We start from the raw sequence: 13,905 nt of genomic DNA, 5'->3' as shown, positions 1-13,905 counted from the left end.
GTGGGTGCATGCCCATTCTCTACAACTTTAAGTAGTATTTTGCTTAAGCTCTCCTGTTCTGTAGCTTCTGGTTTGAACTAGCTTTTTTCACCAACACAACCATTCTGCTCCACACCCTGCAAATGAGTTCATCTGTCACTCACCAGCTTTATATCTCCATGTCAGTAAAATTTTAGGACCACTGGATGAAGAATTATTTCTTACATAGAACATGATAACACTCCCACAGTAGGAAATGGAATGCAACAAATGGAATAAAAGTGCAGTGACTGTGGTGCAAACATCTCCACAGAGTTAGGCCTCAATCTCTTCTTTTGTTTTTGTTTGGGGTTTTTGAGTTGTTGGGCTTTTTTTTTTCACTCTGTGTGGGGGTTTTTTTGGAGAGGAGGTTTTCACTCTCCAGAACATATATTTGTGAAAAATGATGTAGTGGGTTAAGGGGACATAAGAGGAACTGTGTACATACATCAGATTCCCCTTTTCTCTCCTTGGGCTACTAAGCATTGCCCCATTTTTTTTCCACTAGAAGTGGAGTTGGTTAGCCCCTTTTTTATCACTTTGGGAAAACAGATTAAGCCCGAGGATTCTTAGCAGAGGCCAATATACTTGAGATTGTTCTGAATGATGACATCTGTCACTGCATCAAAGACAAATTGGATGTTACTGGTATCAGTGGCGCAGGTGAAGTGTGAGTAGATCTCCTTGGTCTCCTTGTTGCGATTCAAGTCCTCAAACTGGCGTTGGATGTAGACTGCTGCTTCCTCATAAGTGTTTTGGCCTTTGTATTCAGGAAAGCAGACTGTTAAGGGGATCCGTCGGATTTTTTCTGCCAGCAGATCTTTCTTATTCAAAAAAAGGATGAGGGAAGTGTTGATAAACCAATTGTTGTTGCAGATGGAATCAAAGAGACGCAAACTTTCTGCCATTCGACTCTGTAGAAGAGGGAACAACAGGGTCAATAGTGTTTCAGCATAACTGTGGAAAGCACACAACATACATTATGTTTATCAATGAGCAAAATGTGCTTTTAGAAACAACTTTTATTTGGTCCATCTTACCTGACCGTGAAATTTCAGGGATCTCAATTCACTTATTTTGATACAATACATTTCACCACAAATTATGTCTCCTTTTTTTTTTTTAAATATTTGGCAACTATGGGGGAAAGTCTAAAACTGAAGATTCGAAACAAGAGGTGTAACTTGGGAAAACATGCTTGTGTTCAAACTTAGGTTAGCACTATAAACAAATTCTTTAAATAAAGGGGATGAGTAATTTCTAAGGATTTCACACTACATAAACATTCTGCTGTTAAAAGTTTTTTTAAAAAAGATGGAACTACTACAGTACAATTGTGACATTGCATCATTAGATGTGTAGTTTAGCACACCATACATACTCAGAATTTTTTCCTTGCCTTACTTCTCCCCATTTTGTAATGGTAAGCTTGAAAGAATACACCAGAACCACGTTCTACTGTGGTGGGACAACTTGTATGTAGGTGAAAGCTGTGTTTAGGCAGACATATTTAACATCTTTATGTCTGCTGCCCTGTGTAGGCAAACTCTATTTATGAACAATTTAGGATGACCACCACAATTACATATTTGGAAATGACAATCCAATGCTTCTATAAGCTGAAAGCAGAAAGGTCTGTTAGAAATCAACGGCTGTCTTGAATTTTCCCAACGTGTTGCTGTTGCAACATGGTGCCTCTGGAGCTGTCCATGGTACGAAGTGCTCTTGGAAGGCTGACTTTATTGCTCAGTTTACACCCATAAATAGATGTAAACAAATGTAATGTTTTGAATCGAAAATACTCCAGGTGATTAAAATAAATATCACTCAAGTATTGTCAAAAGTAGGTAGAGAAGATATCTTAATAAGGCATTTTTGCTAAGGTCACTGTCTTCCAGCATGTTACAACTTAGATCCTTATCTCTGTTAAGTTTCATTGGCACATCGGCATTATCATTATCTGCCTAACTTTAGTCAGTATTTGTCTAACATGAAAATTAAGTTATGCAGTCATATATTCTATTTAAAGGAAAACATCTCTTTTAACCAAGTCGGGATATTCATATTTACAGAATGTTGATAAGCATGGCATTTTACAATTAAGCAACAAGGCTTCATTCCAATCTTTTTCAATAACCAGCAGTACTTTTTATTAATAAAACTATGAATCTTAAATAAGTGGACCTTTATTCTGTCCCATTTGAGTTGTGTTCATGTACTGCTGAAAGTAGGAAAAGGATATATGACTGAAAATTTGGAATATTTTCTGTAAAGCAAAAGTATCAGGAGAAAAGCGTAGAAACCAATAGTCACAAAACAAAGTACATTTTAAAAACCTGGAAACTGTATTGATTCTGAAGATTTCATAGCCTATGAAACAGAGGTAGTGGAGGCTAAATATTGGAATTCTTACAGTGATGTCTGTTTAATTTTTATTTTTTTTTAACTAGAAGAGTCTTTTAGCTGTGTGCCAGTTATTATCTTCTTGAAAATTAACATAAAATAATTTTCAACTTGGTCATGATGCTGTTTGCTATTTTGACCTCTGGGGGTAGTTTCATATCAGATTCCAAAGCCTGAGTTAATGCTTTCATCATTCCCATCTAATCCTCTTCAGATGCCCCAAAATAATTTTTGCCATTTTTGAGCATCTTTAAAATCTCAGAACACTGTAAGGCATGTCTCCTTCTTGTAGACCTGATCCAATAATTTTGAGTAGGTAAACCAATGTGATGTTAATCACAGCATGAAATTCAGTATTCCTACTCACACGTCCAGATTAATTGATTTTGTATGGGAAACATTTCTGTAAAGCTTTTAGCTCTTACCCAAATGACAAGCCTACAGCTAATATTTAGCCTACAGCTAAAATATTAGCTATTTTTCCTTTTCACTGTTTTTTTGGGTTTTTTAGGCTTTATATTGGTGCAAACATTGTGAGAAATCATGGTTTATTCCTGGTTTTTCTTCAACTATCCTTCACTCTGTTTTGAGGTAACACCAAGATTTATTGCACCCTGGTCTCAGGATGCAAAGAATCCTTGTACAGTCAGCTCTGTAGAGTCTGCTTACTGATAAACCATGGATAAAATATAAAGAAAGCTTTTCATGTACAGCAATATAGATTATAATCTTAACTTTCTCAAAAACAATAAACAAGCTAAATATCTAGGGAAATTTTTTCCATGTTAAGTTACCGTAAAGAGACACATTTGGGGAGTCTGATTTTTTTAACTCAATGTATTTTTCATAATTTTTTTTCCCGGGAATTTGCAATACTGGCCTGCTAAATTAAGAAGATAAATCCTGTTCTGTTTAGAGTATCTCTTACTTTCAGTATTCTCAGATCATGAGACTGCATAACATTTAATATAATTTCTTCACCTTAGTCCATACAGCAAATTTAATTAAGATTAGGCATTACTGATCAGCATAGGGCACGATGGAAGGGAGGGGTATTGTGAATGATGGGCATCATTAATGATATATCAGGATACAGTTCCAAATCCTCCCAGTCTGTTGTCTTTTGTCTCACCTTGTATCACGGTCATGCAGTGGTTATTTTTATAATATGTACAGATCATGAATTTAGTGACCTCAGAGGAGTCATCAGAAGAAGAGAAACTTTCTCTTTGTAAACTTTTTATAGAGGGCATGCCTTGCCATCTGATAGTAAGAGCAGCTGATATAATTTTTTTTTATTTAAAGAAGAGAAAAACGATACCAAAAATGTCTGGTAGCACTCCTGGAGATTACTGATACCTGATTTCCCAGTGCATCCAAAATGTAAAATGAATCAATTTATACAGAATTTATATTTTTTTCAAAGCATAGCTTCTTGAAGAAAGCCTGAAATCAACTCAAGTCTAACAGTTTTAGTATGGTCAAAAGTATTTTGGATTGGTAAAAACAGAAAACTGTAAGGTTTCTCAAGGGATCACATATAGCATATGTCATTCCTAACGTATTTTTAAACTATTTTTAAAGTCCTTTTCACAGAACCTTTCCATTCCCACCTGTTGACCAATCTTTCAATAAACAAAAATACATTAATCGGAAGCTACTAATTTATAGACACTGATCAAGATTATATTCTTCAGGAAGATATTTTAGCTGATTCCTCAAAGCACAGAAGCAGTCTTAACTTTTTTTTCCACATAAGACTGTTCAATTGGTGACTGACCAACACATTTCAGCCCATTGGATGTTTTGGTGTGGCCTATCATGCATCTGCCTATCTCTTGTTATATATGCCCAGATCCTGGTATTCTGGAAGCTGCTGTTAGACCTATCTGATTCCACAGTGATGCAACTTGTTTTCAGAAATACCTCTTGTAACAAAAAAACCAAAAGAAAAGCTCATTCGACTTCTTGCATTTATACCCGATATAAAATACTAGCATTCTTCCCAACTGAAAGAAAAAAGTACTTACTTTTTTTATGGAGTTTTACGTTTGTCATTCTTTTATCATATGCATACAAAGAACATAAATTCTGCAAAAGTTCACAATGCTATTTACAGAGTACATTCATCTATCTTTGTATCTATTTTGATTTACTTCCTGCAAATAAAGAGACTGAATAGGGCAGACTGGAAAATAGCTATGTATTTTATCATTCTGTGTAAACATATTATGTCAGATATATTGGTCAAGTACATGGATAATCCACACTTTCTTTTTTATAATTTAATAACAGAAAGCAGTGAAAATAAGGCATTGGAGATGATATACAGAATTCTTTGTGGAATTGCAATGTGTATCAAGTAATATATTCCTTCTACCAAAGACATGTGCCACAGCACCCAGTGGCAGTGTTCTCTCAGTGCCAACAGGTATGGTACTTTGGATATTGGCTCGCTTTGGATAGTGATTCTGTAACTACTGTGAGACTTCAGTAATTCCTGACATTCCCACCTATTCTTCTGCAATAATTGACTCCTTTAATTTCTTCTAGTGTTAACTTGTAATGACTTTACTGTTTCGAACAGTATTAGCTGCATTTCCCATGTAGATTATTCTGCATATATTGCACTCCTTTGTTTATGCAATATTTTAGGTTTCTAAAAACCTTATGCATACATCATCAGTCACCTCAGTGGTCTAGAGTAACTGAACAGAAGGGATTTGGGATATAAAAAAAATATTTTGTTTACAAGATTATTTGCAAATATGTATGTGTTCCATTTGTCTGGCTTGAGTTCAGACTGGATGAAAATAATCTTGAGTCTGGGTATTTTTGTTGTTGTTTGACTGTGAAGTATTCTAGCCTGTTTTCCTGTTTGAAAATGGAGGTGAGAGAATAACTTTGGCTTTTAACAGAAATAACAGTATTTTGGGCCTAATTCTCCTGAAATTTGTATCAGTTGTGTCTAGGGCATCTCCCTTGACTTCACTAGGGTCACTCCATATTTCAACCAGTGAGATGAAGAGAGAAGAATCATTCACTGTTTCTTACATGCAAAGTAATATGAAAATATAATTTATTTTAAAATTACATTTTATTTGGTTTTATTAGAAAATGAAAACACATTTTATTGTTATTACTTCAAAGGAAATCTGCAACAGTATTGATCATTATTGTTACACTAAAACAGCATCTTGAAAAAATTACCCCTTAAAAATGCATAGTTGTGAAATATAAGCAGACTGTTTTATCTAAGCTTTTCAAATTACCTCTTACACTTTCCTTATTTTAATTGTGTTACTATTCCTTTTCATTTGCTATGGATTGACTTGGTTGGAATCACATCCTCTGTTCTCAAAGTTGCATGAAGACATTGATTCAGTTATTTTAGTGAGTAATTCTGTGTTTACAGACTAAAGCCACAGACTTTTGGCAGTTTCTGGTAATTTCAAAAGCCCCAGGAGCACCGGGGCACACCCTGATGACTGGCACTGCCACGGCAGGAGTATGTAGCCATGTTGAAATCTAACTTGCAAGCCTCTTAAGGCATACTGAAATATAAGCAACATTATATAGTCCCTATGTTTGGGGTTTTATTGTTTACTTCTTCCTTTGTAAAGGTGGGACCATCTGACTTTTGAGCCTACTTTTTATATAGACAGATTTATAGGTGTAAAAACGTGGCTTTAAAAATCTGCTTAAGGATTTACTTTTTATTTTCACAATGCAAATCCTGACACAACAGATTATCCCATAAAAACATCATAGGTCTGTTTCCAAATAATCATGCTCTTCTTTCCTTCCCTGATTTTGTAGCAGATAATAAAACCATGCAAGAAATTTTTAGCTCAGTTGAAATGCTTTTGCATTTGTCTGGAAAAAAGTGTTTTAGAGCTAATAAAGGTTTTTGGCAAACTCTCAGAACATTCATGCCAACAGGATATTGCATTTTAAGAGGTTTGTGTTTGTTACTGTATTTTGTAGTGAATCATAATACTGTCCCTCTACTACCAAATCCTCAGTTGCAGTCTGTAGTCCAAGGACAAAATCAGAGAGTTAAAACCCTCCCATAAATTGTGAAATGTAATGAACACGTATAAGAGGACTGACAGTTTAAAATTAATGTAACCTTGGTGATTTCTTACATGATGTAAAGAAAGAATTAGTAAACTGTTGTAGCTGACACCTAAGAAATTTCTTCTTCAGTGTAATACCATTATTATAATATTGGTGGGTATTTGAAAGTCATAAAAACCTTAACTAAACTAAATCGAATTTCTTTTAGTTAAAATGCAAATAAATTAATCTGGAATAATTTCCAACAAAGATGCAGGCTACATTACACCAGTGCAAGACTACGGTTGCATGGCATAAATTTTGATATACCTTGGGAAATGAACCCCCAAAATCCATTTCATAATTGAAATATAATAGTAAAAGTAGGAAAATGTATTACTGGACAAGGATAAAATGTAGCAGAAAGGAAAACGCAAGTCTTCAAATAACTTTAAGATGTCATCCATATAATTATGGAAACTTCAGGGAAAGACAAATAGGCAGCACCTACATCCATATGAAGAACAGAAAACTAATTGAAGTTATTCTGAATTTTTTTTTACCCGTTAACATGGAGACACATAGTGTTCAATCTCACTTTCTGCATGGAATTAAATGACAAATGAGTAAATCCAAACCTAAGAGAAAATAACATGCATGGCAAGACAAGGCCTTTATAAATTTTAAGTGTTGGCTTACGATTTATGCAGTGCATCAATCACATTTGATACAGCAATGCATGACATGACTCTCATTTTTTTATAGCCAGATGACATCTTGATATATCTGAAAATCTTAAATGAGAAGTGATAAGTCCACAGTTCTAAGATGAAGGCTCACACTGAAACTGAGCCTAAAGATACATGATGTATCCACTCATATACTCCTGTCCTAACACAACAGATTTGTTTCTGGTTTCATCAATATTGTAAAAATACTGTAGATATTATAGGGGAAGTGAGAGGGCTATGGCTTATTGTAATAAAAATAAATGCTTGTATGACTCCCAAAGGAATTACAAATTCTACTAACGTGGAGGAAAAATAAAGGTAGGAAAAGGCATTTTTCTTTTCTGGAGTGCCTTTTCCAGTTCAGGAATCCTAAGGGGAGTAGCTAGCCAGGTGGTTAGGAAAAATGTGCTGCTGTAATTTAATAATTATACACTAACTGGGGTATAAGCAAGATAATGCCAATGCCTTAATGTACTGGGTTTGCATGGCAAGGTTTTGGTAGCAGAGGATAGTTTCAATCCATCGACCTCTGGGTTATGGGCCCAGCATGCTTCCGCTGCCATCCAGATGGCCTTGTTGGGGGCTAATTGCAAATTCTTCTCTGAGCACGAGAACAAGGAATTGGTTGCTTAAGGGAAAGAACATGCTAAGGAACAGATGGCTGCTTTTGTTCTTCCAATAATTTGCAAACATACAAACATCCCTGGTCATCCTCTGGAACAGTAGAGGTGTGCTTAGCAGCAAAGTGTTCCAGAACAACTAAGAGTTTTCAATAAGGAAGACCCTGTTATCAAGATAGCAAGTAATTAGAAAAAATCACTTGGTAAATTGAGCCAAATTGGAATGTAGTTTCTCCTCACAGCTTTCACATTGAAGCTCTCTGGTCATGCTTGGGAGAGCTTTGAACTTAAAAATGAAAAATTATGGAGAGAGAAACTATCACAAATAAGGGAATTAACTGCCATTTGTAGAAAATATCCAAGAACTTTATCTTTCAATCATTATTTCTCTTTCATCATTATTTTAAAACTGGTAGGCATTTGGGGATTGTGAAACCTTAACTAAATAAAATTTATCTTGTGTAAACCATAAACAATGATGAATAAAATTGGTGCAGGAATGGTAATATTTGCTTTCCAGAAAAGCTAGAAAATCTTTAAATGTCAGTAAATCTTGGAAGAACCAGTGGAAGCTGCTGCTATTTTCCTGTTGAGGCTTTTCCTTGAGATAGTGGCTGGCATTTAACATAAGCTGGTAGCTATGAGCTATTTCACAAAATGGCATGAATCTGTTCTTTCTGTTTCAAATGTGTTTAGAGATCCATAACTAAAGACCTTCTAAAGACAGCAGGCAAAGCTAAAGTATTTGAAAAGTGGGTGGTGGGGTAAAAAGGTAATTTAATCCACTGGATGTAAACATTGTTTTTTCCTTAAGGTTACTATACACAAAAAAAAAAAAAAAAAAAAAAAAAAAAATCCGTTCAGAAATAATGACAGTCTACAAAATAAATTGAACTACCAATACCTAAGACAGTCATAGTCAAAGCAGTTCAGGAATTCGAACTATGTTTGAATAAATGTATAATGGAAGGCAGACAGAAAGCAGAATTTTGCAGAAAAAAATACAGATGATGCAGAAAGCAAGAGATAGCCTGGATAAACATAAATAGATACTTTTTTGTTGTAAAAAAGCCTACACTGAGTGCTAGTTAAGAGGTGCTTCATGTCTAGCAGTCAGGCAGTCCTGTTAGAGTGCTGGATAAGAGAGAGTTAATTTTAAAAGACTATTGTATGATTCATCTTTTGTTCAGAGAAAGAACACTCCTACAAGAACTCATAGGATCAGGTGGCTGTGGGTCTAAATGGGGAAAGATTATGATAATTTCATGAGTTACAAAAAATAATTGCTTTAATCTAAAAATCAAAAAGAAGAAACTATCTGTTGGAGAGAAGTAAATAGACTTAATCCAATTCACTCTGTATATCTCTCAAATAAAATTAAGAAACTCATTGAGGTAGGATTAAACTGGGATAAAACACTCTACACCTGTGTTGTCCTGTACATACCTGTTGCTAGCCTTGGCATCTTGCAGAAGGGACAAGGTAACCAATAAGGGTTTGACTAGACAATTGTTTTGCCTTTCCAAACCCTTTCTTTCCAGTCCTAGGACCCCAAAGTTTATCTGGAAAATGTGAGGAATTCTAAAATGTCAAAATCAGAAAGGATGACGTAGAAGGATAAGTCCCATTGTGAATTCATTAAGAAGTGTTCCTAAGTCACTTAGCAGCTTAACTTATTCTACAACAGACAAACTCATTATCCCATCACCAAATATGTTACATTAGTCTAACACCACTGCCAGAATTCCTGATCAGTTAAGTGTTAACAAAACAGGAAGGAGGTGAGGATAACTAGAAGCAGCTCTGTCTATATAGCACCTATCATATGGATATATACATGCACTTGCCATTTCCCTACTGCCTACCAGAATTCCTGCACAGCGATGTGCAGAAAGGTGGAAAACATACCATGTTACATATATATGTATACTTTATGCCACCACAATAAGGGGAAATTGAAAGGGATGATGAAAGAAGGCTTTATATTAGAGGAACCTTGAATCTCTACTATGAAATGAGCATATATAAACGGCTGAGAAACATGAATGTTACGAAGTGGAGCCCCGAAGAAATCTTGTGTGATTTTGGATAGGAAGTTATGTATTTATATGATGAGGGCAAAAAAATGTATTAAGTGTGAATCAAGCTTGCTTCCAGTTTTTTAAAAAGCTTCATCCTCAAATTGGGAGGAAAAATTATACTAGCAAACAAAATTTGTAAACTATCAAATTAATTCCTCATTGTTTTAAGGATAATGTCCTGCAATTGTTTATACTTACAGTTTGTACGTGAAAACGTAGAACAGGTAGAAGAGGCAGTAGTCAATATTTGATACCTCTTTTTCAGAGAAGAAAGGGAAAATAAACCTGACAAAGTGGTACTGCAGCATACCGTCTTGCTTTGATGATTTCCTGTGGGGTATTACTACTGTCTTTATAGAAAATTCTGCAGATGATAACTGAATCTGGCAGTATGAATGATAATTACATGGGGACCTTTAGTCTTGACTATTGTATAGGATGACAATGAAAACATTATAAATATTTTATTACGTATGATCTCTGTGACTGGAAAATAATTGTAGTGTTACTGAGGCTTACTAGGGACTAGACAAAGCAAATTGAATTGGGAGTATTACTTTAACAGAGTCCTGAATGTCTGTCTTTGGAAATTGATCCCTGCAACTTTTTAGGTGTGCACTGAACCAGCAAGTTATGTCTGTAGGAGTACATGATAAGTTAAGCATTGTTATGTAGTAGTTACATATGGGTGCCACTGACAGACTGGGGTAAACCGCTCTTTAATACTACCTATCAAAACTGTTTTATATTCCTAGATCAGGAACAATACAGATTTGTTAATCCTAGTAAGTACAGTCTGACACCATGCTATGATTATACTCAGCCTGAGCTGAGAAAGAAGTTTGATTAAGTTTCCTGACAGGAGGATTAGATTTTGAGCTAGGGGATTTCAAAGCAAAGGAACAGGACAACAGGTGCTTCTGCTAGGACTTATAAATTAAAGGGAACCTAAAGAAAGGATGTATATAGAAAACTCTTGGAAGAACAGAGGAAAAGATTACCAAGTTCAAGGATCAGAAAGAGTGGGGCACTTCATCACCTAATAGAAATGCTAGAAGATCCATATAAAGGCTACTCCAGTATGTCTGGCCAAGGTGTTAAGGCTGTTCCACAACATGGAAGGAGGCAGAGTAAAAGTGGAGAAATACATGTAAATTGAGTTATTGCTTGTGACTAGCTATACATATCTTCTAAGCAAGCTGAAGTACAGGAAAATTATATTTAGAAGGCGTAAAATGTGCACGTGGTAGGTGCTATATTTATCAGTTCTTATAATAGAATTACAAGCCCAGCAGAAGCTTCTAGAAAAAGGTATGTTCAGGAGAACAGAAATACAGGGCAGTCAACATTAGTCCTGTGCCTGACAGAACAACACCAGCCAACATTTCTGAGAAGGAGTAATGAGTTTAGATTGGCAAAAGAAGTGCTACTGTGGCTGACACAGGCCAAAAGAAACTTAAAGTCACAATGGGCCAACATATTAAACCTACACATTCCATAGCATCCAGCCAGGGCAGCAGTGCCAGGGCTGCAGTAAAAGTACACAAGATAGATAGTATCATGGAATACACCTATTTTTAGAGGCCTCCATTTAGTCATTAAAGAGGGCAGGTAGCTTGGTTTTGCTCCTTAAAGGAAAGCTTACTATGTTTCAGTTGCTCAGCAAACAACTGTTAACACTCTCCTTTTACCACCTCAAAGGTCAACAAAGCTTTATGCTACATAAGCCTCTTGACATAAGAGTTACAAGAGCTTGTACTGTGCTTCTCTGTGTATTATTTTTTCAGGGCAAGAAGTTTTAAGAGGGCAAATGTACCATAAAAGGAATATAAGAATACATCTTTGGTGTCTTTGACAGTGCCAGAAAAGGAAGATTTCCTGAGTACAAATTAAGATACTTCTTAACTTTGTTCTAAAAAGCAAATCAGCAGCACACAATAACTTGTGCTAGCTTTGGGGGGTGGTTTTTTTTTAAACATCGTATAGTATTCCAAGCAAACTGCGTATTTCTGGAGTTTAGAAAAAATCTAGTATAAAAATGTTCTTGTTAAAATCATACTCATTTAAAACCTCACAGTTCTTGAAAATATATCCAAAGTAACATCCATAACTTTAATTGTAAGTATTTGGATGTTTTATCCTTAGATTGAGTTATATATATGGTAATAGAGGCCAGCTTCTTTATTCCTGCTAACATATTTCAATTTATTTCTATGCTTACTCATTGTTTTCAGGTGGGGTGGTTTTATTGTTTTTGTTTTCTTTCAGAATTTTTTTGATTTTTTGCTTAGCTCAAGGGAAGTGTTTGAAGTACATATCCAACATAGCTGAAATACTGCATAGTTTTACACATAAAGTGGTCCAGGACTTTAGCTGTCCTCATTTGAGACCTTTAAGCTTAATATCAGCCTTCTGTGTCTAGGCAATAAGTAACTTAATGCTGCATTGACCTACAAGGAGAGGATGAGGGAACTGGGCTTGTTTGGGCTGGCAAAGAGGAGGCTAAAGGGTGATTTAATAACAGCCTACAGTTACCTGAAGCATAGTTACAAAGATAATGATGCTAAACTTCCCAGCAGTATCACGTGAAAGAGTAAGAGGCAATGAACACTAATTGCAGCTTGGGAGGTTCAGATTAGATGTCAGGAGAAAAAAACCAAAACACTAAAAGACTAACACAGCGCTGGAACAATTTGCCTAGAAATTTTGTGACTTATCCATCCATAGAGGTTTTCCTCACTCGGCTAGATAAAGCCATAGCTGGCCTCATTTACTGTTGGCAATAGTCCAGCTTCAGCTGGGACGATAGGATAAGTAACCTTCAGAGATCACATCCAGCCTACATTTCTATAATGCCGTGAATTGTAAAAACATATTTACAGTTGAACATATAAAGGAGAAGTCAATTTTATGCATGAAGTTCTCACCAGATCTCAAACTTTTCATCCCAAAGAGGTGAATTCAAGCATAAGGGCTATACTACACTGTCACTAGCCTATTGGTGAGGCAGGGTGAAAAGGAAGTGGTCAAAGAATGGAGTTCTGGCTTTTGTGGAATACGCATTTTATATTGTTTTCTGTTCTTTCAAACTCTCTGGACCTTACAGTAGCCGCGTAGCTATTAACATACTGCAGAAATCTGCATGAGAACTACATGAGAATATGCAAGTAAAAAGAAAAATGCTTATTCACTGTTGCAGACCTGCCTTTTCTATAGTTGACACATAACCCAAGCTCTGTCTGATAGATTATGTGTAAAGAAACAATGCTTTTCATCACAACTTCTTTGAAATGTGCCTTTTTCTAATACATTGGGGAGAGAGGTGGGGGGGAGGGGTTGGGGGGCAGGGAAAAGTGTTAACATGGTGAGTATTGGTTCTTGTCACCCAGACACTTGTTTTCCTTAATTGAAGTGAAACAATGTATTGCATACATAAGAGATTTTTTTTTTTTTTAAGTGAAAGGACTCCATTAATTTTTGCCACTAGAATGCACTATTAAGCTTAATAATGTGTAACAGAAAAATGGCAGGGGTACAGATTGCAAAATCCAGTGCCTGTGAATGCCCTTTCTCTGGATAAAAAACATTTGAAATGTGAAACAGCAGTGACAAGAGTCCAACCTGATAAACTATGATATAAAAAAAAAGGGGGACTTCTCAAGTAAGTAGGTTTTCATTTTGGCACAATCAAGCCCAGCTTTAAAACAGGGCTCTCTAGATATTTATGAAAATTAATAGATATAAGTTGAAGGATCATTTGTAACAGTAGAATTAGAAAACAGAGAAAACCAGCAAGAATTATCACAAGTATGGAATTACTATCCATATGAAAAAAAATTAAACTCGTTCTCTTCAGCCTGGAAAAAGAAATAGCTGAGAGAGAACACAGTAGAGCTCATAAAATCATTAATGGTATAGAAATGGTGAATATTGAATGATTTTTGCACCATTTCTTACAACACAAGAAGTAAGAAACATCAAATTCATTTATCT

General features: G+C 35.5%; 2 protein-coding genes across 2 annotated transcripts in view; one reads left to right on the top strand and one right to left on the bottom strand.

The window, feature by feature from the left end:
• Positions 1-13,905, top strand: part of RSPH14 (radial spoke head 14 homolog) — a 107,168-nt gene that overhangs the window by 11,224 nt on the left and 82,039 nt on the right. The window lies entirely within an intron of this gene.
• Positions 588-13,905, bottom strand: part of GNAZ (G protein subunit alpha z) — a 44,288-nt gene continuing 30,970 nt past the window's right edge. The window contains exon 2 of the mRNA XM_009643080.2: positions 588-932. Coding sequence (XP_009641375.1) covers positions 588-932 — 345 coding nt within the window. The remainder of the gene's footprint in view (positions 933-13,905) is intronic.

The sequence above is a fragment of the Egretta garzetta genome, unplaced genomic scaffold (genome assembly GCF_000687185.1).
Source record: "Egretta garzetta isolate BGI_Z169 unplaced genomic scaffold, ASM68718v1 scaffold447, whole genome shotgun sequence".
Lineage (NCBI taxonomy): Eukaryota > Metazoa > Chordata > Aves > Pelecaniformes > Ardeidae > Egretta > Egretta garzetta.
Note: the sequence above shows the minus strand (reverse complement) of the source record. Positions and strands in the feature narration are given on the sequence as shown.